The sequence below is a fragment of the Lissotriton helveticus genome, chromosome 11 (assembly GCF_964261635.1).
Source record: "Lissotriton helveticus chromosome 11, aLisHel1.1, whole genome shotgun sequence".
NCBI lineage: Eukaryota > Metazoa > Chordata > Amphibia > Caudata > Salamandridae > Lissotriton > Lissotriton helveticus.
In genome coordinates this window covers 1,102,510,080-1,102,537,796 of record NC_136072.1, presented here as the reverse complement: position 1 = coordinate 1,102,537,796, position 27,717 = coordinate 1,102,510,080, and the positions used below count along the sequence as shown (strand labels likewise).

General features: G+C 48.2%; 1 protein-coding gene across 2 annotated transcripts in view; it reads left to right on the top strand.

Moving 5' to 3' along the window:
- MED15 (mediator complex subunit 15) overlaps nucleotides 1–27,717 on the top strand; it is an 800,982-nt gene that overhangs the window by 377,344 nt on the left and 395,921 nt on the right. For both annotated transcript variants that reach the window (XM_078667783.1, XM_078667782.1), the window contains exon 7: nucleotides 6,243–6,560. In XM_078667783.1, coding sequence (XP_078523909.1) covers nucleotides 6,243–6,560 — 318 coding nt within the window. The remainder of the gene's footprint in view (nucleotides 1–6,242; nucleotides 6,561–27,717) is intronic.

Below are 27,717 nucleotides of genomic sequence, written 5' to 3'. Positions count from 1 at the left end.
GGGTAGAGCCTGTCTTTGACTTCAATCCAAAGGTTTCGGCTTGGAGCCCGTTTTGGAATGGCTTTGTTCGGAGTCTGGAAGTTTTTGGGTATGTTTGGGTGCTGAGCCGGAGGTCAGGGTGTCGGAAATATGTTCTCGGTGCCAACCAGGGGGTTGGACCAGAGCCTTCTTTTTGGGCTGAGGTGGACTTTGGAGCAAGGGCCATGGTCGGCACCTAGGACATGCTTCTGACACTCCACCCTCTGGCTCAGCACCAAAACATACCCAAAAGCCTACCGACTCCGAACAGACCTTTGGATCAATGTCAAAGACAGGCTCTACCCCATCCCCTTCGATGCCGAAAACTTCTTCGGATCCGATATCCGCGGCAAAACTTCGGCACCGAAGCCTTTGGCACCGAAACAAACGGATGTGCCGATTCCATCCAAAGAGCAGCATGTCGATGCTCCGCCCTCCAAACCAGATCCGAAACGGCAGGAGCTATATATTCACCCAACAACTGGACATGTTACCACAAAGGTGACAAAACGCAAATTTGAGACAGAAGAGGTCTACCACATTCCTTTAAAAAGGAAAATTGTCTGTACTAATCCTTCTCCTCCTCCTCTTCCATCACATCCTTCTCCTCTGTTTCAACCATTACTGGCCACTCACCACCACACGCACCTGAAGATCAAGATGATGGGGCTGGGGACAATGAGCCAATACCCGCAGACCCCTGGACAGATTACACCACCAATTCCCCCACAGGGAATGATCCTGATCTGTACCCTACCAAGCCTTCTCCACGCAACGACAGTGTAGGATACATAGAAGTACTGGGTAGTGTTGAAAACTAGCATGGGGTTCAGCTGCGTAAGGAATACCTGGAAGAAGATTTCCTTTTTGAGACTTTTAGTAGTACACAAAGGTCCTACCTCACACTCCCCATGCTCAAGGGAATGATCAGGCATGTAAACGATATTTTTAATGATCCCACATGGGCACGTATCCTCACCCCTAGGGTAGACAAGAAATATAAGCCAGCACCATCAGATCCAGCATACATAAAGGGGCAGTTACCATTGGATGCCTGTATAGTTTCCAACACACGCAAAAGGGCTGATTCACAAACAGGAGATGCTCCACCCCCAGACAACGAATCTAAGCTGCTAGACGCTTTAGGGAAAAGAGTAGCCTCCCAATCTGCAAACTTTTGGCGCATCTCCAATACACAAGCACTGTTAGCTAGCTACGACAGGGCGCATTGGGATGAAATGGAGCAGTTGCTCCAATTTCTACCTGATGAGCACAAGTCCAAGGCGCAAGACCTAGCACGGGATGGACAGCTCATTTACAATAATTCTATCAGGTGTGCCCCAGATGCTGCCGACACTGCAGCCAGAGTAGTCAACACCAGCATCCTTTTAAGAAGGCATGCTTGGTTACGTATTTCAGAATTCAAACCAGAGGTTGAAACTTCCATCCTGAACACACCATTTGACAAGGAACACCTTTTCGGCCCTGCTGTAGATTCTTCACTAGAAAAAATGAAGGACACAGAAGTGGCCCAATCTATGGGAGCCCTTCAATTAATCCCAGGACGTGGTTCCTTTCGGCGCTCCTTCTACTGCGGAGGGTCCAAAAATACCTCCTCAGATATTGCCACCACCACCTACAAATGCAACAATCAATCCTCCGCCTCTAAGGGTTACAGAGGCAACAACTGAAGAGGGAGAGGCTCCAATACATGTGCCTCCCCCTCGAGCACTAAACAGTGACTGCCCCCCTCTGACCATTTAACACCTGTCGGGGGATGTCTTCCACATTTCCTACCCGCCTGGCAGTCAATAACTACAGACAAACGGGTACTGGAAATTATGCGATCTGGTTATTGCCTGTAGTTCACCAACAATCCTCCAAACAGTCCTCCACATTCACACAAACTGTCACGAGATCACTTGCACCTCCTCAAACAAGAGGTTCAGTCTCTCCTTTTAAAAGGAGCTATACAATACCACGGGTCGGGCGTATACTCCTTTTATTTCCTCATACCCAAAAACGACTGTTCTCTCAGACCAATCTTGGACCTCAGAGAATTAAATCTTTACATACAGTTAGACCATTTTCACATGCTAACACTTTAACAAGTGCTCCCACTACTACCACAGGGCGACTTTCTCTCTACTCTAGACAAAAGACGCCTATTTTTACATTCAAATACATCCCGCTCATCGCAAATGTCTCAGATTTGTGGTAGCGGGTCAACATTACCAGTTCAAGGTACTCCCCTTCGGAGTCACCACTGCTCCCAGAGTCTTTACACAATTTCTGTCAGTAGTCACTGCTCATCTAAGAAGACAACACATTCTTGTCTTTCCCTACTTGGACGACTGGCTCATCAAAGCCAGTAGGAATAAAAGTGTATCCAACATACTCACCGAATACTACAGTCACTGCACCAACTGGGGTTCACTTCACAATCAATGTGTTGAAATCGCATCTCTAACCTTCCAACACACGAAATGACCTAGGAGCCACTTTAGATAAATAAAAAGCTCTGGCCTTTCCCAATGCAGCCAGAATTTGCAATATTTAGGCACTAGTTCTCCAGTTTCAGTCCAATCACTTGCTTCCAGCTCGAATGTATATGCAAATACTGGGAATTATGGCATCTTGTATCATGATTGTTCCCCATGCCAGGCATCACATGCGTCCCCTACAAGAATGCTTAGCGAGTCAGTGGAACTAATCGCAGGTTCTGTTAACCGATCTAGTGTTGGTAAGTGGCCGTACTCATCGCTCTCTGCAGTGGTGGAACACGCAAACTTTATCAAAAGGACGGCCCTTTATAGACCCAGTTCAACAGACATTGCTAACAGCTGAAGCGTCCCTCTGTGGCTGGGGGCTCATCTTCAGCACCACACAGTGCATGGCCTGTGGAGTCTCAGCAAAAATATCTCCATATAAACTATCTAGAGCTGCTAGCAGTCTTTCTATCGCTCAAAGCATTTCAGACTCACCTGGTCGGCAAAGCTGTCCTAGTTCGTACCGACAACATGACAGCTGTGTATTACAAAAACAGGGGGGGGACTCACTCTCTCCAACTGTCACACTTGGCCCAAGACATTTGGAGGTGGGCCATTCACCTCAAAATCTATATCCAAGCGGAACATCTTCCAGGAGTGAACAACCTGACTGCCGATCTCTTTTGCAGAAAGAGATCGCAAATACCCAAATGGGAACTTCACCCTCAAGTTCTCGTCCCATACTTTCAAAGTTGGAGAGTTCCTTAAATAGATGTTTTTGCCACACACCAAAATGCAAAATGCTCAAACTTCGCCTCCAGGTACCCACACCAGCTCTCCAAAGGCAATGCTCTATGGATAAACTGGTCAGGGATATTTGCCTACGATTTTTCGCCTCTACCAGTCATTCCATTAGTGGTTCGGAAGCTCTGGCAAACATCCATCAAACTGATCCTAGTAGCTCCCACATGGGCTTGTCAACTGTAGTTCAAATCCCTGTTCGAGCTGTCGCTAGTTCCACATCAAAAGCTGCACCTCACATCCAGTCTCCTCACACAGAGCCATGGAGAAATCAGACACCCAGATCTCAAACAACTGAGCCTCGCGATCTGGCTCCTGAGGTCATAGTTGGGTTATCTAAATCTCCCACCTGACTGTATGAACATAATCAGAGCGGCCAGAAGGCCTACTACAAGAGCCTGTTCTACAGCCAAATGGAAATGTTTTGCTATCCATTGCAATAACAACATCCATCCTCTTGATGCTTCAATACAAAATATCATGTTACCTGTTACACTTGCAGCAGTCAGGATTAGTTTACACTTCTATCTGACTACATCTCGCTTGAATAGCTGGGTATCTATAAATTAGGCAACATTTATTGCTTTTCAGAGTGCCAGTAATCAAAGCTTTCATGGAAGGACTCAAAAGAATGATACCACCAAGACTTCCGCCTGCTCCAATGTGGAATCTTAATATAGTCCTCACAAGATTAATGGGCCTACCTTTTGAACCCATGTACAAATGTGAGCCACAGTTTTGTCTCCTGGGAAACTGCTTTCCTCATTCATTGCAATCACTTCACTGAGGAGAGTGGGTGAACTACAGGCTCTGAGTGTAGAAGAACACTTTTTCCAACTTAACTGAGATAAAGTGGTTGTTCGTACTAACCCCATATTCCTACCTAAGGTAGTATTTGTCTTTCACACCAAACTGTCAGTTGAGTTACCGGCATTCTTTCCTCAGCTTGATCCTGTGGCAGAACGAGCTCTACACAAATTAGATGTCAGAAGAGCCCTTTTATATTACATTAAAAGGACAGAATCATTTTGTAAGACTAAACAACTTTTCGTTGCTTTTGCACCAGCACACAATGCAATCCCATATGCAAGTCTGGTATTTCCAGATAGATTGTTAAATGCATTCAAGCTTGTTATGCAAAAGCAAGGAGAAAGTTAACAATACCGCCTAGAGTGATTCCACTCACAAAATAAGTCTACTATGGCTTTCTCAGGAAACATCCCCATAGTTGACATTTGTAAAGCTGCAACATGGTCTACACCGCAAACATTCAAGAACCACTATTGTGTAGATGTGTTAGCCAGACAGCAAGCTAATGTGGGCCAGGCAGTACTTAAAACACTATTTCAGACAACTCTAACAGATACAGGTTAGCCACCACAAATCATGTGATCTACAGCCCACATGCCTCGAACGGATATTCTTACTTACCCAGTAAGCATCTGTTCTTGGCATGTAGAGCTCTTGATTCACATGCGCCCACCCACCTCCCTGTACCTGTTGCAATTCTCTCTATTACTCTATATACATATGCATGGACATCTCTATTCTGTACTTACTAACTCCATTCTCACTCTCTGCTGGAAAACAATCTAACAATGGAGTCGATGCCCATGCACACTCACTGAAAGGAGGATTCACCTACCTAGGGACTGGAAAGACATCTTCGAAGAAAAATAACTTGCAACCGTCCGGATACAACACTAGATGGCAGGAGTATGTAAAGCATGCAAATCTACAGCTCTTCATGCCAAGAACAGATGCTTACTGGCTAAGTAAGATTATCTTTTTCTGGACTGCTGAAACTGTGCCTTCATATGACAAAAGTAAAGAAAAGTTTCAAAACCTGTCCACCCATATTAATCTTGGCAAATTTTGTTTATGATTTGTCAATGGGTCCTAGAATTGGGGTACAGTACGGCTTAATTTGGGGGTACAGCTCTGCTTAAAGTTCATAGCCACAGGATACAGCAGTGAGAAGTACCAACCACAAGGCATCTCCTGTGCCCAATGTGTGTTGGGCCTTAGTCGGCAGGCAGTGTGGTCAGAGAAGCATGTAGAATGTTGGTAAACCATTGTTAACTCAACTGATTTAAAAGTTTTTTTTCAAGTTGGATTAAAAATTGTCAATCTTTGAATTTCCAAAGTGGAGACCTTCCTTAATGCCCTCCTTCCAGCACATTGCAATTGCATTTTACGTAAGCATATGATCCTTAAATGTTTTAGTGGTACAGATGATATTTATTGATGGTAGGGGTTCTTCACAGTTTAGAATTTTAAGTGCATTCAGATTCTTTCGTCCTCTACCCCTTCTTTTCACGGTCCCTTCGTGTGAGTTCAATAATGTAGCGCAACTGGGCGGAGCGCGAAGCAAGCAAGCACGCCTTCATAGTTTTTGAAATATTGGAGCAGAGTCAAGCATGGTGTACAAACTAAAAATCGGTATGCATCTCATCACTACTAATGTACATTATATGATTTCCTTCTTTTCACAGGACATTTGCCATCTTTCTTCTGCTTCAAGAGCATTCTAAAATGATTCATTAGAGTAGGGTTCATAAAGCATTTTAGTGTCGGGTAATATAGGTGGAACATAGGTTGTGGATTCCCACTAATGGGCTTGATTGTTTAAAGAAAAGAAAATCCACTTGAAAAGCCTATTTAGATTTGAACTCTTTAGTGCTTTCGCACTTTATCTGATAATACAAGTGTGTTTTCAAATGTGTGTGTTTGTGATAGGCTGTTTTAGCTTTGATTGTTTTTGCTGGCCTCGTAAGTTGACTACTTCACGTAGACTCAGTAACATTTTAGGTCATTCTGTTTGATTTTATTAACATGGGCTCTGTGGGTGATCTGATTAAAAATTTGAGCAGACAGTCAGCCACCAAAATTTAATATTTTGATTTAATATCACACTTGTTCTTTGCCTTTTAGATCCAGCACCAGCAACTTCAACGAATTGCTCAAATGCAACAGCAGCAGCAGCAGCATCTGGAGGCTGCCCAGGCCATAAGGGCTCAACAGGCCCAGCAGCCAATGCAGCAACAATCACAGCAAGTGATGCACTTACAGCAGTTGCAGCAACAAGTGGGACAGCCTCAACAGCAGCAGCTTGCATCCCAGGTTACAGGGCAAACCATGGTGTCCCAGGGTCCAGGCATGCCAGGTCAAATTCCAGGGCAGGTGTTGCCTGTACCTCTTACTCCCCAGCAGCAACAGCAGCAGCAAATGAAGATACAGCAAGCCTTGCAGGTATGATCTCGGGTAGTGACTGTTTCCTGGTACCCTTAGATTTTAGTATTGTACACTACCGGGCATGTTGTGTAGAATTAGAGGGTTCGTATTGAATATTATAGTGATGGAAGACAGGGTTCTTTTGTTTTCTCTTGTATATAAATGTGTGAAATTCATTACATTTTGATAGATGATTTTTTCTCTGCAGATTCTTCCCCTTTAGAATATTCCCAGGTCTCAAGCTGAATTCAGATATTTTTTCAGCAGTCCTGCCCTTTCGCCAATAGGTGGTGCTGAATGGTTCTGCTGTCACTGCAAACAGCCCTGACAGTGAGGAGCCACTAACAAATTCTACCCCTATGTGCTGAAGTCTGTTCCTTTCTTTCCTCACCTTTTGATGTGGTTCAGATCCTGTTTTCCAGTGACTCTGTTATCCAGACATTGTGCCAGGGAACTAATCTCCCGTGAACGAGACAAGATTTAAGCCATTCCATGACTGCAGGAAGCAGTGTCTGTTGGGGACCCACACAATGTGTTCCTATGGTGCTTGAGCTTCAGACACGACTGGAAGTTGTGTGATAAGTGCACCCGCATGCATCCAAAGTTATTCTGGTTAGTCAAAATTGCGCCATATGTGCAAGAAAGCCAAACTGCACTCGGCCGCCTCCTGCCCTGAGGAGTTGCATGGGTGACACTCGAAGAGTCCAGCATATTGTGACTCCAATCCGGTCCTTCATTTGGTCCTGGCACATCCCAAATTTCCCAGGTCTTCATGGACCTTTCAGCAAATAGTTACTTTCAAGGAGACCAGACTTCAATATTTCCAGAGTCTATTGACTCCTCTGTCGCACCTTGGTCCCCACAGAGCCGCAGGGGCTTCCAGTTGGGTTTCCGTGGGTGTGGAGTCCCCTGACTCACTGTTGCTTATGGTCTTATTTTGCGGCCTGTACTGAAGTGGATACACTCTCAGGGTCCACATTATTTCTTTCTCTGCCGGTGAAGATATAACCTCTGCTGGCAACCGAAGCATATCCAACTGTGATGCCACTCGTGGCTTCTCAAACCAACTTAGGCCCACACCAGGCCTTATATTGCACTGTGAAATAACTAAGGCTTAACTAATAGTTATTTGAGCAGACCTACAGCTTTGGCATCTCACTTAACGTCTGTACTATCAGCGGCTAGAGGATTTATTTGGCTCCAATCCATTGTGATCCAGAGCATACCTAATGCCCTTTGTGACAATTATAAGGAAACGGACTATCTTGCTCCTTAGCACACTGATGAGGGGCTGTACGCAGACTTGCAAAACGTCATTATGCTAGACAAATGACCCAAAACCTAGTTGGGCTAACTAGCTGGTATGCCAGTGGAAGGAAGTGCCTCCTTTTCTGAAGTAGTGTGAAGAGAAACAGAAGTGCTAGATTTGCAGTTGCTGACTCTTAAATCCCAAGCCAGTTTAACTGAAATTCATCATCTGGGCCACTATTACCAGTTAACAAGACCAATACAAACATGCTCATGGTAATGTGTCTTAGCTTTGCTTAGCATGTCCTGTCAGCAGACCTGTGGTCAGACTGCACAGACATGCCCCTGACTACCCCGACCTTTTGACTGAACACCCAGTGCCTGAAAGCTTTGTGATTCAGGTGACTACAATTATCCAAATGAGTTTCCTTTGAGCTCACCCGATAGGGAGTTCAAATGTATTGATGCCTTTGGCAAGAAAATGTTTTCCTCAAATAGTCTAAACTTTATTATCTTTAAATGTGTTTTGCCTTCTGGACAAGTATACCTCTTTACGTGACCTGGGCAGTGAGATCTTGCCTGAAATTCTGGAGGACATCATTGCTTCACTGGCCCAAATGATCCAAGAAGGACCGCACAGAGCAAAGTATGTATTGGGTATGGGCCTGGACACCACAAAGTGCTGTTGGCATCAGTGCAGCCCTTCTAAGGCATGCCTTTGTTGAGTAAATCAGGTTTTCAGGGTTGTCCAAGCATCCTTAGTGGACATGCTCTTTGATAGATCTAGGCTATTTGGATAAAATGCTCACTTGGTGCTCCAGCTATTCAAAGATAGCCTTGCCAGAACTCAATGTTTGGGGTTTTGCAACGTGAATCTTTCTGGATTCACTATGCTGTGCATTATTCCGCCATCTAGTGGTTGGTTCCGGAATTGTAGTATTTCTTCTCTTCCCCCTTCCCGGTCCAGGTGGGTTTCGCCATACCATAATTTGGTGTCCTTTATGACGTCGACGCACTTCCTACGGAAGCGCCCACCTTTGGTCGCCATCTTCAGATTCTTGTTTCCGCCATTGGGTCTGGATCAACAGTGAAGGAGCCTCAAAACTTTGGAGAGAAGAATTGACGAAAAATAGAAAAACCATCAAAAATATCACCAGAGAAAACACCGGAAGACAAGTAAAGACAGAATTCGAGGAAAGAAGGAAGAACATCGAAGAATTCAACGTTTCTACTGAGAATGTGCATACAGGGGGCTCCCTGGGCACGGTGATGGACAAAACTTAGTTTAAATTCTGCCCAAACTGCCACCACAAGTACGCGCAAAAGGACCAGCACCCGGTTTGCAATCTCTACATGCCGCTCTACCATCGAAGCGAGGACTGCAATGCCTGTGCAGCGTTCACTCCGAAGACCCTCAGAGTAAGGAAGAGGCAAAGAAGAGCAAACTACAACATGCAGGGGCAGGGGGGACACTCAATCGCTCTGAGATTTGGGACTCTCCAGCAGAGAGGAAGACCACATCGCCAAAGGACCGGAGTACGCCATAGTCGTCGAGGTCGAAAAGAAAATGTCGAAGGAGGTAAGAGTCGTCGAACCCCAAACACTCCACTGATACTCACAGAAGCGGGTCAATCCTCGAAAGGAGCAGGGCCGTTGAAGCACTCTGTCGACAACTGCATCCAAGGACAAGCAGCTTGTCTGTTCCTTTGATAAGGACTCCCAGACGGCAAAATCCCAAGGGAAAGGCGCGGAAGAGCAGCCACGAAAAAGAAGCCTCGAAGTCGAAAAACTAAGGCCCGAAAGCGGTTTAGACTTCGACGTCTGCAACCGCGAAGAGAAAAGCCAAAACCCTTGAAGCCGAACACGCGGCTGAGATGGAAAAGAAGAAGAAAAGGCTCGAGGCCGAAATGGCAAGCATCTTGCAAAGCAAGAGAGACGTTGAGGAAAAGATGAAATTCTACAGCATTCCGTCGAAAGTCACAGCCGAAAGGTGCATTGAGGATTTTCAACCGCCAACCACACCTGAACCTGGAGAGGAACAGAAAGAGGAAGAGCTGTACAACAGCGACGCCAAAGGGGAGGCAGACAAGCAAACTTACCAGGGCTCGACCTCCTCAGAGGCTCAGGACTTGCAGTGGCAAGATCTCGACGCCGAATCCCCGGAAGAGGGTGTAGGGTCCTATCCGTTGAGGCCTTCGCCGCTGGACGACATAGGGATCTCGATCAAGTCATTAAAAGAGCAGCAGGCCCATATGGAGTGCAGCCAGAGGAAGAAAAACCCCAGTCTTGCTTCCTCTTGGAGACCTTGTTGCCATCCCAGACTAGACGCCAGTTCCTGCCCATGCTCCCAAGTGTCCTGGACCAGGGAAAGGAGGCCTTCAAGGAGCCTGCTATGTGTCGAGCAGTAACTCCACGAGCAGAAAAGAAAAACAAACATTCTTCGAAGGACCCCATGTACATTAGGGGAACAGTCCCAGCCGACACCATCATCGCATCCACGGTTAAGAATAGAGCAAATATACCCACTAATTCTGGCTCACCACCAGACAAAGAGAGCAAGAGGATGGACCTAATGGGTAGGAAGATGGAAAGAAGTACGGCGATACAGTGGTGCATAGCCAATTCCAATGCGCTCATCAACAGGCACGCATACCAGCACTGGGAAGAAGTGGGCGAACTCCTAAAGCACATACCAGAGCAATACCAGAGAAGGGCGAGCCACCTGGTACAAGAAGGGAAAAACATGGCAAATACACGTCTGAAGTCGACCCTGGACGCAGCGGAGACTTCAAGCAGGCCGATGATGTTGGGGATCATAGAAAGGAGCCATGTCTGGCTAAGAATATCAGGTTTCAAGAGTGAAGTTCAGAACAACATCCTAAATACACCCTTCAATGGGGAACAACTGTTTGGCACAGCAGTTGATGACAAACTGAACCAACTGAAAAAGGACAACGAAACAGCTAGACCCATGGGAGAGCTGCAGTTCAGAGGTATGAGACGAGGGACACTATCAAGGAGGCCAACAGTTAGGGGCAACCACCAACCTGTGGCACCACACCAAACTTTCCAACAAGGTTATCAAGGAGGTAACCAGGGACAGCAGCAACAAAACTGGCAGTACCATCCACAAGTGCAATCCTTTCGAGGGCGCGGCCCAGGAAGGGGTAACGGGCAGAGGGGGAGTCAGCCACTCTCATCCAAGTGACTCATCAGCAGAACCAACGCACACCTGGCCAAGAGCTCAGGGGGTGCGGAACGAGTCAACACAAAGACTAAGAACGAATAAAGATCTACAACAGTTCCTCCAACACACAATACCAGTAGGAGGCAGATTAAAACACTTCCTCCAGGAGTGGAGGGAAATAACATCAGACAAATGGATACTAAACCTTATTCAATACGGGTACTGTATAGACCTGGAAAAGCCACCTCCAAACATAAAGCCAAGAGGCAGAGTACTCTCAGCAAAGGAGCGTTCACATTTGCTGCAGGAAGCAGAAGAACTGAAGGAAAAGAGCCATAGAAATAGTAACACACAGAACGGAACAAGGGGGTCTACTCCACCTCATCCTCATCATATATAACTTTATTCAATCATTTGAACAAAACACCATCAAAGTATACAATGATAAAAACATAACTATGCGATTAAAAATAGTATTAAACCATTGCAAACACTACTACGAATGACATCCCGAATCATATGAAAAGCAAACGTATGAAAATACATAAATTCATTCGACCTAGTCAAGCTAAAAGGGAAGCTACACAACCAACGGTCATTTGGGATACTATACCATATGTACCAACTTGGTGTTTTGAGATACATTTATAGCATGTGGAAAGAAAGAAAAAACTTACTTCATTACTATGCTATGAACTTTTTACGAATCAACCAAAAAGAAAATAAAAACGACTAAGGGCAAAAACTATTGGCCCTGAGGAATCTGCTTTTAAAATCGTAAACGCAGCCTGGTGCTGACTAGCACCCAGATTTAGGCATAAAGGTCGAATCCATCTCCTGCGCAGCTGCCGGTACTTAGTGCAAAAAAACAGGATATGTTCTTCAGTTTCATTAACTTTGCGGCAAGCCGGGCAAAGATCTAAACCCAGGCCAGTCACCTCTCTCCCCGGGAATTTCAGTAGCAGATTGTCGTATCAAAACCTGGTATACAAACTCTTAACAAAAGGGGGTGGGATCAGGTCAAGAAAGGGTTCAAACAGAGAGCTAGATTTAATGTTTAAAAAGTTAGATGTTAGCTGTCCACTTCTTTGATTATTAGTGTAATGTTCCCTACTATACTCCAGTATGTGCCTTTCAGGGTCAGAATATCGCGTCTAATGGCCTTTTTTTTTTTTTTTTAAGGGCACTTTCTGTTTATTTTATTTTTTTCACAACACATTTTATTGGGTTTTTGCCATCGATATGATTCATCAGGGTCGCATACATACACAGTATACTGCAGGATAAATTGTGTTGCTATACACCCAGAAAATAGAACCAAATAAAACATGAACAAATGCTCATTACGCCCTCACTTTCTGTTTATTTAACCAAGATGGCCTTCTTCTATTGGGTTCATGTCTGTTTCTAACATTTAGGGCCTGACTTAGAGTCTAGCGGACGGGACACTCCGTCACCAACATGGAGGACATCCCTTCCCGTGTCTTACAAGCGCATTCTATTCTATAGAACTTGTACTATGGAGCACAGGATATCTGTCACATCCGCGACAGAATATCCCATCCCCCAAACTCCAAATCAGCCCATAGTTTTGTTGGTAACGCCTAAAGTCCCACCACAAGTACACTGAGTTGATAGATGATGTTGACCATTATTTTGGCCAACTGGGCTTCTGGTGGTGGTTGTCTGGGCCTTGATCGTAGGATTCCACTACGGGGGGTGTCTACCTCTTGGGAGGCTTCTTTTTTTTTTTTTTTTGTTTAATTTTATTAAAATTAAACAGACGTACAGAAAAAACAATCCAAACTTCACGAGGCAAAAACACAGTAGTACATCATCGTGAGGTCATGCGGGCAGAGCTCCAAAAGTACAGAAATACATTGCTATCAACCAATACGTGGATAGGGGCGGACAAGGAAACAAACAGAATCATCAACAGTAAATGAAGGATGAATGTCAATTAGGGGGACGAGGACGCATCTATGGTGATATCTTGTGGAGGGGTACATATGTTACCACGATAGGCATTCCATTGGGACCAGATCCTACCCCACTTCTTGGGCCGACCCCGGGAAAGGTACACAATCTTCTCCCGGAACATGCACCAGTCCATGTTTTCCTTCCACTTAGAAAGGGTGGGCGACCGATGTGAACCCCAGAGCTGGGCAATGTTCCTCTTCGCGACCATATTTCCAAGGGTCGCCCATACAATCTGCGCTGAGCTGAAGTCATTGGGCTCCCACACATTCAACAAACAACGCCTGGCCTCGGGCAGCAGGGACACACCCGTGACACCTTCCATTACAGCATGTACTCTGGACCAGAAAGCAACCACCTCCGGGCATTCCCACAAAATGTGGAGAAAGGTACCAGACATACCACAGCCACGCTTGCATAGCCCATCCAAAGAAAACCCCATTCGAACCAGACAAGGCCCAGTGACATACACTCGGTGAAGTATTTTAAGCTGAATGAATCTCAAACGAGCAGGAATGGCGACCTCATTATGCGAGGACAGAGCAGCCTGCCAGTCCTCATCATCCAATTCCAGGCCGTCCGCACACCACAAGGCCCTGAGGCGAACCAACAAGTCAGTCCTGTTATTGATGAGTTTTTTATAAATCAATGAGATAGTACTGTCGGGCACGTGTCCATCCAAAATACGGTCCTCCAGTGGGGAAGACTCAGGAATATCATCACCCGCAGTAAATACAGACAACAGAGCATGACGGACCTGGGCGTACCGAAAGAATTCACTGTCACCAAGCTCATACTCCACTCGTAGCGCGTCAAAGAGCTTGACAGTACCCTTCGACCACAAATCGCCCACTCTGCTGATACCAATCATATCCCATTTATCAAATCCTTTCGATCTCCACAGGTAGCCCAAACACTCCGAGTCATACAAGGGGCTGGCCCGAGTGAACCTGCCACACCAACCCAGTGCCGCATTTGCATCACGCCACACTCGCACTGCAATCTTAGTGGGACCGGTCAGTGCTTCAGGGAGTCTCCCAGCGTACAACGCTCTGTTGAAGGTCCCGCCTGGCAGAATAAATTTATCCATAGAAAACGCCGGGGCAGGGCCTGGTACGTAGGTCGCATGATTAATGGCACTCAACTGGGACGCCCAGTAGTAACGTCTGATGTCTGGGAGGGCTATACCGCCATCATACCACGGAAGCGTGAGTTTGGAAAGAGCAATACGGGCACGCCCATCCCAGACCAGCTGTCTCTGTAGGCTCTCCACTGCACGAAAGTAGCCCGAGGCGATCTGGTCGAAGGAGTTCTGAAGCGCGTACAAAAAACGAGGTAGAGACATCATTTTGAAAAGCGCCGCTCTACCGAGGGGCGACAGAGGCAACTTACGCCAGCAAGCTACATCGAGCGTGAGCCGCTGAAGAGGGGTTAGTAAGTTAAGCTCGTAGCGCCTAGAGGGGTCCAAGGAAACATAAATCCCCAAGTACTTAAAACCGGTCTCCGCCACATGAATCGGAAATCTACGCGGCATTGGAGGGAGCTCTCCAGCCAAAACGTAGACGCAGGATTTAGCCCAATTAATGACAAGAGCGGAATTCTTTCCGAAGGAGGTCAGAACGTCAAAAAGTACATTAAGGGACTTTTTAGGGGAAGTGAGATAGAGAAGGATGTCGTCCGCGTATAGCGAAACTCGATCCTCGAAATCGGGAGACCATCGGATGCCCCGCATAGAAGGCTCCCAACGGAGCCACTCCGCCAAGGGCTCCAGAGCGAGAGCAAAAAGCAAGGGAGACAGTGAACAGCCCTGCCGGGTACCCCGTCCGAGCGTAAAAAGGCAAGACACTCTTCGATTAACGACTACCTGGGCCAGGGGAGTCTCATAAAGGAGTTTCACCCAGGCTATGAAGCCCGGCCCAAACCCGAACTTCGAGAGGGCCGCCCAAAGGTAGGGCCATTCGATAGTGTCGAAGGCCATGGTAGCGTCAAGAGAGGCCAAAATGGCAGGTTCAGTAAGCGTCCCAGCTCTCGCGAGAACTCCATGGAGTCTACGCAGATTCAAAGCAGTGTTGCGGTGTGGGATAAAACCGGATTGATCCGGGTGGGTCAAGTCCCCAATCACAGTTACCAAGCGATTAGCCAGTAGTTGGGCCAAAATTTTGGGTTCGAAGTTAAGTAAAGAAATAGGTCTATACGAGGTACAACGATCCCGTGGCTTACCCTCTTTAGGAATGACAACAATAGTGGCAAGTCGTTGGTCCAAGGGGAGGGAGCCAGACTCCAAAGCCTCAAGGAACATGTCCCTGAGATAGGGCGCCATTTTGTCGGGTCGCAGCTTATACAATTCAATGGGCAAACCATTGGGGCCCATTGCCTTACCCGATCGGAGGGAACGAATAGCCACCGCAACTTCATCCACAGTGAGCGGAGCATCCATGAGATCTCTGTCCGCATCAGAAAGACGAGGCAAAGCAATATCCCGCAACAGCCGGGAGTCCTCCTCATCCCTATCACAGACAGAGGTGTAACCGTCCCAAAGTGGTCCGCAAAACACTGAACGATCCCAACTGGGTCGGTGACACACTCACCATCAGGCCGATCAATCACAGGGACCACACGATTGACCCTCTCTTTCTTGTCCAACCACGCAAGCAATTTACCAGCTTTGTCACCCACATCATACAGTCGTCCCTGCTGCTCCCTATACATCACTTTTGCAGCATCAGTCACCAGAGCCTTGTAGTCAGCTTGTTTCAGAGCAAGGGAGTGCAACGTCTCACCAGAGACGCCCGACAGAAGATCATCTTCCAAAGCAGCTATCTCAGATTCCAATCGCACAACCTCCACGTTTGCAGCCTTCTTGGCGGCAACAATCAAGGATAGGGACTGACCACGTATAACAGTTTTAAATGCTTCCCATAGCGAAATAGCAGAAGAAACAGACCCCACATTTTCAACAAAATAATGCTCAATAGCTTTCACAAGTTCCGAGCGGGTCTTGGGGTTGCGAAAGTACCATGGATTAATAGGAGCAACTCTTCCCTCATCGCCTGCCCCAACCTCATACCGGAGCCACAGCGGGGAGTGATCAGAAATACCCCTAGGGAGGTGACGGATTTCTCTAATGGAGGAGGATTGGACCGCTGGCATTAAGAAATAGTCCAATCTAGAAAGACTGCCGTGTGCCCCAGAGTGGAAGGTATACTGCAACTGTGTGGGGTGCAGCAGTCTCCAGGCATCCACTAGCCCAAAGGTCTCTAGCAAGTCACTCAACCACATGTGTGACCTGGGTAGATCTCTAGGAGGATGGCGATCAGAAGCGCCAGAAACAACCGAATTCAGATCCCCACCCAGAATCAGGAGGCCTTCAGGAAGGTCCAACAGGACTCTACAGAGGTCAGCGTAGGTTAAAGCTTGCAGACCCGGGGGGACATAGACTGAAAGTATGGATAGCGTCCTACCTTCCCACCTACCAGTGAGCACCGCATAGCGCCCCCTGTCATCAAGTTTCACCTCGTCAATTGCAAAAGGGAGAGAGGACCGAATGAGAATACCAGCCCCCCTGGACCCAGAAGTAAACCCAGCGTGAGCCACCAACCGATAACCACGCCTGTTCATAGCCTGACATGCATTGCCAATTAAGTGTGTCTCCTGTAGGAGTACAATATCGGGAGAATGACGCCTAAGGAATCGCAACACAATACTTCGCTTAATTCTGTCCCCCAACCCATTGACATTCCAGGATAACAGTCTCAACTCGCCACCCCCCACCCCCGAGAAGCAGGCGGAGCAGGACCCACACAGAACCCCACGATCAGTGCAAATGAAGCAAACAATACAGTACTTCGCGAGAGAACAAAAACACACACACACACACCCCCACCTCCCCCCAACTTGAACATGTTACTCCCCCCACCCTGCACCCCTGCGTACGACTAGTAAGCCACCCCTACTTGCAGTGGGCCTGTCGCCCCATTACTAATCTAAGCTACGCTAAGAACCCAGGAGGAGGAAGAGTCCCCGTTCACCCCCCGCCGCCCCCAGGCTAATGTAGGTCTAACAAAGACCCAAGTCCAGACTCAGCTGAAATAGCAGAAAAGTTCAGACGCCAGGGTCCACAGGTACAGTCCTCACTCCGCCAGGCCCCCGTCGGCGCCTCCGGGGTGCCCAGTACGCTCATCTCTTCGGGGTAGGGAATCAAGCCAGTCGCTGACATTTTCATGTCTGTCAAAAAAGAAAGCACGGTCCCGATACTCAATCCGGAGTCTAGTAGGGAACAACAAGGCGTACTTGAGACCCAAGTCCCGCAATCGTTTCTTCACTCCCTGAAAGCCAAGTCTTTGTTTTTGGACAAGCGGTGAAAAGTCAGGATAAAAAGAAACGGAAGCATTCTCAAAGTTAATTGGGCCCTTGTCTCGTGAGGCCTGAAGAACCGCATCCCTGTCTCGGAAATGGAACAACCTGGCGATAATGGGCCTTGGAGGAACACCCGGCTTGGCCTTTCCACCTGGGACACGATGGGCGCGCTCAACCGCAAAGAACTTGCTGAGCCCAGTGGGAGAAAGCTAGTTGGTGATCAAGTCCTCCACCAGGAGGTCAACCCCCAGGATCTCGGGATTTTCCGGGACACCAATAAGGCGCACGTTGTTGCGGCGGGCCCTGTTCTCATAGTCCTCGAGACGATGAGCCATCAGGTCATGGGAAGAACGCAGATTGCCGATCTCAGTCTGGGCCTCTGCTACATCCGCGGTGAGACTAGAAGTCTTCAAGCCCAGGGATTCGACCCTCTCATTGGTCTTCGCCAGGTCCGCTCTAATCAGCGTAATGTCAACGGCCACCGTGTCGATCTTAGAGACTAGGGCATCGTACTGCTGTCCCATAGTGGCCTGCATGTTGGCAATGGCAGTCATAACGTCCTGCAAGGATGGTTCTGTAGACTCCGAGGAAGCGGCCCCAGAAGGATCCAAGGCACGGCCCGCAGCGCCAGGCGACCCCTTGGCCTGCGAGTAGTGATCCATGATGTTCGTTTGGGTTTGGCCACCACGGAGAGATGTCTTGGTCTTGCGCTTCTCAAGCGGCAGTCCGGAGGCCATATTGGAAAAGGGACCCCGAAGGGGTCCTCGCGACCTGGTGAAAATGGCCGGTCGTGAAGTGTCCAGACAGTCAACAAGACCTAAGCAGATGATTGTAGGCACAAAAAAGGCCAGGCTGCGGGCAATCCGTCAGGCCAGTACCGAACGGCAAGGGGACAACAGGCCGAAGGTGGATCAAGGCTGAGCCTCCGCCAACAAGAGCCGTGAGCAGAAAACGAAACCGAAAGTCAGGAGGGGCCGACCAGAGGGGACCCCTACCGCCGTTGTTGATCAACTACTCCACGGCCTGCCAGGCAACCGAGCCCCCGGTCCGCCTCGGGGTGGGCCGCAGAAAGCAAAGACGATGCAAAAGTGGACCCCAGCGTCCAAATTCAATTTTTCAAAGGGTACGCAGATCAGCAAGGATGTACGATCAAAGGCCCGTCTTCGAAATCAGGATGTAGTCAGGATATCCGTGAAGGGCAGCGCGGGTCCGGGGAGCTCTGTGCTCACGCGACCATCTTGGATGCCCGCGAAGCTCCTCCTCCTAATGGCCCTTTCTTGGTGCTCCCACAAGACCATCAGGTTCAGTAATTTGCACCACTTAGCGATATGTCTGAACCAGGATAATTGTTTTGCCCAGTTATGTGCTAGGACCTCCTGTAATTAATTACGATAATCGATTAATTGCGGAGTGGTCCATAGGCGCAGCCAATAAATTAGTGGTCTCAGGGCTGCTAAGTCACCTATTCTTTTTATCCCAAGATCATAAAAACGTGGGGTGAGCGGTGTGGTAACGGGTAGCGAGATGAGAGCCCTTGCAAAATTATTCTCACAAATCGTTAATTTATTTACAGATATAAATCCCCAAATCTCTGCTCCATAGAGGGCACCACTTTAGGCTTTTGCACAGTAAATTTCAAGGACCGGTTAGAGGGGTTGGGTATATGATTGTTTTAAAAATCTTAATACAGATTTAGATCTTTAGCATAGTATTAGAGAGCTCTTCCTCACTTGATCCCAACTAAGCATCTCATTTAAACCTATGCCTAAATTATCAAAACTTTTTACCCGCTCCAATGGTTCGTGTAAGATATTAACCTCTTGCATACCGCCCGTACTTTTCCAAACACCATGAATTTAGTTTTGGCGGTGTTAAGTTCCAATTTCCTCTCTTTGCAAAAGCACAGACATTTATCCAGTAGTGCCTGTAAGCCCATGGGAGTTGTAGATATCAATAAAGAGTCATTGGCAAACAGCAAAATGGGGACTTTTGTGTCGTTCATCGAAGGGGCATCATTCTTACAACCGCAGGGGACAATACAATATTACCATCCATCCATTCTTGGAGTTTGTCTAAAACTTACCTTGTAAAAATCTTGGAGATTGTTGATTAGACTAATAGGTCTATAATTAGAGGGGACAGCAGGATCGCCCATTTTGTAGATCGTTATTACCTCTGCCCCCCTCCAAGTTTCAGGAATATCCCCACCAGCCAGAATACAGTTAGACAAAAGGTTTATGTATGGTCGTCATATCGTTGGTTCTGATTTTTACAAATCCCCCGGTATCAGATCGGGTCCTTGGGCTTTGCCTGCTTTTAATTTACTCATTGCAGACATAGTATCCTCTAAACTAAAAACTAGCGGAGGATTATTTATAGTCTTATTAAAAATAGTATTAACTACGATTGGGGCAGCCTGAACAGTACGTGAGTCCATGGTAGCCACATCATCAGAATAAAAACTCAAAAAAGATTCCATTCAAATTCAAAACTTCTTAATTTGGTATTCAAGTTTAGAAAACCATAAAAGTACAATTTCTTATTAAAAATTCCATAAAAATAGAGGTTTAAAAAGAATAACATATCCCCTGGGGATATCAATAGCTAAAACCTTGGGTACTTATCCAGTGAATAAAGTGCAGCAATACATACTAGATATTTGAAAAGGAATACTATGAATGATTATAGGCACACTGGCTAGTGTTTTAGCAGCTAATAGATATCATTTAACAATACACGCCAAGTATATAAAAAACATTCTAAAGGTTGACTGTGAGGGCACAATATAGCAAATATCCTTATTAAGAAAAATTCTATACAATTCATTAAGCTACCCTAGATTTGCCCTGTGTTTAACACAGCACTTCAAGAATCGTACAATATTTTTCGGCATGAATGGAGCCTCCAAAAATTGTAAAGCAAGATAGGCTGGGCGACATCTCCTTAATCCCAGATGTTTTAGTAACGGAATCAACCAGCGGGTCCTAGGCTCTTTATAGAATTTGCAAAATAGGACCGTGTGCAATGTAGATTGAGTTGAGACTTCGTCACAGGGACAAGTTGTTAGATGCGTAGACCAATTGTCTATTTCTGGGAAAGATACCAAACGGTGGAACATATTCCACCTAAATCGGGTCAGCAAAAGTCTTTCATAACCACTTGGGTCAAAAGTTAAATATGGTTGGATGACCAGAGTGGTTTGTATTGTTAATGCATGTTGAACGGAAGATTTGCTTGCCTCGTTAGCCAACCTGAGTTGCTCTAGGTGGGTCAGACATATTTTTTTTAATTCCTTTCAAGGTATTTCAGATATTGTTGTTGGAAAATGGTAGTACTTTGCCAAACCTAGATCCTAGATCCTTAATATACGTAAGCCATTTAATCTTGCGCCCATTTTCAAGAGAGAGACAATCCTCTAAAAGCCCTCGGCTAAAAGTAGCAGTTCTGTAGTAGGGGATCTCTGTGTATAGTCATAATCTAGTGAATAGTCCCGCCCATGTGCGTGGACCCCGGAGCAATCAAAAATAATCTCTTATAGTGTCAAAAAATGCAGAAAAGCATAGACACTTAAGAGAGAATTTAAAGACAGATAATGCAGCCTAAAAAGGCTACACTGTCCAGTACTTCAACTAGAAATTCCACCATAAAATCCACAAAACAGCAAAAGCCTGTACAGATTTCCCTTGCTTTACCAGCAAAATCCCTCAGGAATGATAGAGAGAAGAACCTGGACAGACAAGCCCCATAGGCTGCCATTATGTGGCTCAAAACAGGATACTGTGCCTTTAAGAGAATCTTCCAGAACCTTCTCCCAGTATCCCAGAATGCATAGCAGATCCAACTTAGTTTCAGTTCTTTTTTCCGGCTCCTGCAAGCAGGACCCTGGAGCATTGAGCTCTCCCTTTTCAAGGGTTTTGTTGGTGTTTTTCACTAATTTCGATTTTGTGTACTTTTAAAGTACTTTGGTGACTTTCTTCTTGGATTTCTGCTCTCTTTGGCTGTTCATAATGCCTGCATTATTTGATAAATGCCCAGAGTGCTCCAGGAAGAAGGCCAAGTCAGACCCCCATGAGGTGTGTATCCTCTGCCTTCCCTCTTCCCACATCCCAGAGGAGTGTGTGATCTGTAGAGGCTTCTCTGGCAGGACCCTGAAGGACAGGAGAAAAATCAGACTTCAGGGACTTGAAGAAAGAAGACTGAAGGCTCAAGGTGGGTCTGGAGGGGCTTCTGCTGCCCATGCTGAGGCCTCTGGGGGGCTCCCCAGGGGCAGGAAGTCCAGCAAACGTCCAAGGTCTCCGTCTGGTTCAGTTGCTATGACCACGACGTCGAGAGGAAGGTCCACGGCCAGTTCCCGGTCTCCCCAGGGCTCTGGGTCGAGAAAACGTCGCACGTCGAGGGACGTTTACAGGCCGCCGTCGAACCCGGTGTCGATCTCCTCGTCGTCGCCGTTGGCGTCGAGTGGACGGCATCGGAGGGCCCGGCGTCGGCGCTCGCCGTCGAGGCGACACCGCCGTTCGCCGTCGAAGACAAGGACATCGTCGTCGTCGAGGGGATCCTCGTCGTCACGGTCGCCGTCGAGACGGAGGAGGTCTCCGGCGCCGAAGAAGTCGACGTCGAGACGGTCGAAGAGGTCGACGTCGAGGCGTTCGAAGAGGTCGCCGTCGAGGCGTCATCGCCCGTCGTCGAGATTTAGAGGTTCGTCCATCTGGTCGGGGTCGACGTCGAGGCGGAGAAGCCGGTCGACGCCGAGGAGTGTGAAACGGTCGACGCCGAAGGGCCGCTCGCCGTCAAGGGAACCACGATCGATGTCTGAGCACCGATCGTCGACGTCGGGAGGTCGTAAGGACAGGCCCAGGACTGTGGGGGTCTCCCCACAGTCAGGACAGGATGGTGGCTCGCCGGGAACGGCATACTCCGAGGTGTATACCCCGAAGAAGCCTACTGCACCGCCTTCTTTGCCTCCTTTGCCTAAGGGCCCACCTCCGAGGGTTTCGACCCCTCCTCCATTGCCTCCTCTACCGGCGCCTCAGGCCCCGGTTCCAACTGTTCCTCCTCCCCCGGTTCCACCGAGATCAGTGTCGATGCCCCAACTCCCGACACCTCCGAAGAAGACTCCTAAGTCGAAGGTTCCTCCTAAACCCAAGACGTCCGACCCGGGGAGGCCGGCGGAGCGTCCCAGACCCAAGAGATCGAGGTCACGCTCAGGTAGACGGGACAGGTCGAGGAGTGGACGCGGATCCTCCTCGAGATCCAGGCATCGACATAGGAGGCATAGGTCCAGGTCTCGTTCTGCCTCGGGGACCCGTTCCTACTCACCTACGTTGTCAGATTCACCGGAGACGAGGGTGTCCCCGATTGATGATATTGGCACGTTCCAGGAGGTTCTCCTGCGCGGGGCGGCGAAGGTGGGGATCGAGGTTACGGCCCCTACGCCCTCAACTTCCGTGATCTTTGAGACATTACATAAGAAACACCTGTCTCGCCCCCTGCTACCTTTGGTGCCAGGACTACTTGAGCCGGCGGAACAACTCTTCCTTACGCCGGCGGTGGTGAAAGCTGCGCCTTCAAGGCTCATGAAGAAATACAGGGCTCCTGAGTCGGACGTGGCTTTCTTGCGGAAGGACCCGACACCGGATTCGGTGATTGTGACGGCGGCTCGGAAGCTCCATGCCACCTCTCCTGCCTCCACCGTGCCTCCCGATAAGGAGAGCCGCTGGATTGACTCTGCTGGACGAAAAGCGTGTGGGACGTCCTCTACAACGATGAAGGCCTCCAGTGACTCGGCGTTGTTGGGACGATACGACCGTGCACTGTGGGACTCCATGGAACGGTTTGCGGACCTCGTTCCGCGCGACCGGAGAGAGGATTTCATGGAGATCGTCCAGGAAGGGATGCTGGTTTCTAACCAGGCCATTAGCGCCGCGGCGGATATCTCCCTGCAGGCCGCGCATGGATACTGCCACGGTATCAATCAGAGGCGCCATGCTTGGCTTCGGTTGACGTCGCTTAAACCTGAGGCGCAACAGCGTGTGGCAAATCTGCCGTTTTCCGGGGATACCCTTTTCGGGAAACACGCAGATGACGAGATGGCCAGGATGAAGGCCGAGGCGGAAACCCTGACGGCGGTGGGCTTGGAGAAGCCCAAAGATAAGAAACCCTTCCGCCAATTCCAACGGCGTTTTGGGTCGCAGGGTCGAGGAAGGGGACAGTCTTCTGGGCAACATCAGCAGCAGCAACAACAGCAGCAGTACAGAAGACCCTTCCAAAAACGTCAGAGGGGTAGAGGTGCACAGCAGTCCTCTACCGCGACCAAGGGCCCGGCTGGGTCTCGACCCTGAGCAGTTACTTCCCCTTCGTCCGTTACCCTCTCCGGTGGGGGGAAGCATTACATTTTTCCTGGCAGAGTGGAGAAAAATTACTCAGGACAAGTGGGTGCTGAATATTGTTTGCAATGGATACAGTCTTCGTTTCACCAGCCCTCATCCGTCGATTCCTCCGATCAGCTCGCAGTATCAACTGCGCGAGCTTCAGGCGGAGGCCGACGTCCTGTTAAGGAAAAGGGCGATAGAGGATGTACCTCTGTCTCAAAGAGGACTAGATCTGTACTCTCGGTTCTTTCTGGTCCGCAAGAAGGACAAGAACGAGTTCAGGCCCATTCTGGACTTGCGACAGGCAAACAAATGGATTCGCAGAGAAAAGTTTCGCATGCTGTCGTTGCATCAGATCTATCCTCAGCTGCAACGGGGAGACTGGCTTTGTGCCATAGACCTACAGGATGCATACTTCCATGTGCCCATTGCACACAAGCACAGGAAGTTCCTGCGATTTCAAGTCAGCACCAATCACTATCAGTACACGGTACTTCCGTTCGGGCTGAAGTCTGCGCCCAGGACATTCTCGAAGTGCATGGCAGTGGTAGCGGCACACCTGAGGAAGAACAAGGTGTTTGTCTACCCGTACCTGGACGATTGGTTGATTAAGGCCTCCTCCTTCTCGGAAGCTCAAGCACACTTCCAGAAGACGTGCGTTCTCTTGAACAAGCTGGGGTTGCACATCAACATGTCCAAGTCTGTTCCAACTCCGGTCCAGTGCATACAGTACTTTGGGAGCCTCCATCAATACACTGTCGGCAAGCGTGTCTCCTTCGGAAGAGCGACGTTTATCACTCCTTCGGAAGGCTCAGGCTCTCCTGTCCACTCCATCCACGACAGTGAGGACGGTGTCTTCTCTGCTGGGATCGATGGCCTCTTGCATCTTCCTGACGCCACATGCGCGGCTGCACATGAGACCGCTGCAGGAGTGCTTGGAAGATCAATGGGACCAGAGGAGAGGATCTTGGGACGACAGGATACGACTGTCTCTACATGCTCTTCAGTCTCTGAAGTGGTGGTGTTCGGCGGAGAATCTCCTCAGAGGGGTTCCTTTCCACAAGGACATTCCCACACAGACGATCGTGACGGATGCTTCTCTCCTGGGATGGGGAGCGCACTCCGGAGATCTGCAGATTCAAGGGACGTGGTCCCCGTCTGAGTCCACGTACCACATCAATTTCCTGGAACTCAGGGCTGTTCACTTGGCGCTGAAGGCTTTTCAACCGTCCTTCCGGACCAACTCTCTGCTTGTACAGACGGACAATACGACCACGATGTATTACCTCAACAAGCAGGGGGGCTCGAGATCACGCACTCTGTCTCAAGAGGCGCATGCGATCTGGCATTGGCTTCTGGCTCGAGGACTCTCGATAATGGCCACGCATCTGCCAGGTGTGCAGAATGTTCAGGCAGACGAGCTGAGCAGACTGATTCAGGAAAACCACGAATGGGTCATCAACGACGAAGTACTAGGAGAAGTCTTCGCAAGGTGGGGAACTCCAGACGTAGATCTGTTCGCCACCGCCGAAAACAGCAAATGCCGAGACTTCGCCTCCAGGTACTACCAGCCAGGGACGCTGGGGAACGCGTTATGGATCAACTGGTCGAACAGCTTTCTGTACGCTTTTCCACCCATTCCCCTGATTCCAGCGGTTCTCATCAAGCTCTCCCAATCCAGGGCGAAGATGATTCTGATTGCCCCGGAATGGCCCAGACAGTGGTGGTTCACGGACCTGCTTCACCGGTCTCTCCTTCCTCACATGAAGCTGCCGTGCAGGCCGGACCTTCTCACGAAGTTCGGGGGGCGGATGGTGCACCCCAACCTCTCGTCTTTGAGTTTGGCGGCATGGCTCCTGAAATAGTGCAATATGGCCATTTGAATCTCCCAGAGGATTGTATGGACATACTGAAGGAGGCTAAGCGTCCTTCCACTCGGACTTCTTATGCTTACAAGTGGAAGAGGTTTTGCATCTGGTGCAAGTCTAAGAACTATGACCCTACGACATGCAAGGAAGATGTCATCCTTCCATATCTGCTACATCTGGCGCAGTCTGGCCTTAATGTCCATTCCATTAAGGTTCATCTGGCTGCTTTGACTGCCTACAGGAAATGCCCTTCACAGACTTCCTTCTTCCAGATCCCTGTGATCAAGGATTTTCTAGAAGGCTTGAAGAAAGTGTTCCCTCCTGTCAGGCTTCCTTCGCCTTCATGGGACTTGAATGTGGTGCTGTCCAGGTTGATGAAGGAGCCTTTTGAACCTATTCATAAGGCTTCGTTGCAGCACCTGTCCTGGAAGGCGGCGTTCCTCGTGGCCATTACATCGGCCCGCAGGGTGAGTGAAATTCAGGCGTTGTGTTGCCAAGAACCTTATACTGTATTTCATGCTGCTAAGGTTGTTATGCGTACTCACCCTAAGTTTCTTCCCAAGGTTGTTTCTGATTTTCATATCAATCAGACTATATCTTTACCTACGTTCTTTCAGAATCCTTCATCTCCAGCGGAAAGGTCTTTGCATTCCCTGGATGTTAGGAGGGTGCTGAAATTTTATCTGGATAAAACCAGGGATATTCGTAGGTCAGACCAATTGTTCATCAATTATGGATCTGTCAGGACGGGTCTTGCGACCTCTAAGCAGTCTATCTCTAGGTGGATTGTGTCCTGCATACAGCTGTGTTACCAAAAAGCTAATAAGACCTTAGGAGGTAAGCCTAAGGCTCATTCCACCAGGGGCAAGGCTGCCACGACAGCATTGCTCCGTAATGTTCCGATTGCAGAAATCTGCAAGGCTGCCACTTGGAAGTCGGTTCATACCTTTGCTAAGCATTACTGCCTGGACACTGATGCCAGGGCAGACGCTCAGGTTGGGCAGGCTTCGCTGCGAAATCTGTTCGCACAGTAGTGGCGTTAATTCTCTTTTCTCCACCGCCGCTTTGGTGTGGGGATGGGCTTGCCATTCTATTCACTAGATTATGACTATACACAGAGATCCCCTACTACAGAAGGAGTAGTTTCTGTCCTGTAACTCCAGTTCTGTAGTAGGGGTATCTCTGTTATATTCATAAGCGCCCTCCCTCCTCCCCGGTGGAGAGAGACATATTCCTTATGGAATGCTACAGGTCTGGCGTGTTACGCCTTCAAAAAGAACTGAAACTAAGTTGGACCTGCTATGCATTCTGGGATACTGGGAGAAGGTTCTGGAAGATTCTCTTAAAGGCACAGTATCCTGTTTTGAGCCACATAATGGCAGCCTATGGGGCTTGTCTGTCCAGGTTCTTCTCTATCATTCCTGAGGGATTTTGCTGGTAAAGCAAGGGAAATCTGTACAGGCTTTTGCTGTTTTGTGGATTTTATGGTGGAATTTCTAGTTTAAGTACTGGACAGTGTAGCCTTTTTAGGCTGCATTATCTGTCTTTAAATTCTCTCTTAAGTGTCTATGCTTTTCTGCATTTTTTGACACTATAAGAGATTATTTTTGATTGCTCCGGGGTCCACGCACATGGGCGGGACTATTCACTAGATTATGACTATAACAGAGATACCCCTACTACAGAACTGGAGTTACAGGACAGAAACTACTCCTTATAGAAGACCAGAGGCGGTACCACAAGAGTATAGGTTGGAGCTTGACTATATCAGTTATATATGAAAGGCCAAGCTCTAAGTGGCAATTGAAGGTGGAGGAGCTTCGGGGAACAGCAAGTAAAAATCTGAGAAAACTATTCGCAACTTTTTGTAGGGCTTCAACTTTTCCATGGCCCCACACACCTGCTCCGTAGATTGCCACACTTATACATTTTGCCCGGTAAATTTGTATCAGTTCCGCCGGGGGTCTTCTTCCTAGCCTCTGTGTGAAGCTAACCAGTGCTATTGTAGCCCGCAGAAAAAAGCAGTTTTCTTGCCTCTATTCCCTGTCGCCATGAACATTTATCGTCCATCAGGATACCTAAATAGGGATAAGTCTTTGTGGTTTAGTATTTTCAACAAAGGTGTCCCTGATTAACTTGCATCTATTACCTATGGACATGGTAAATGTTTT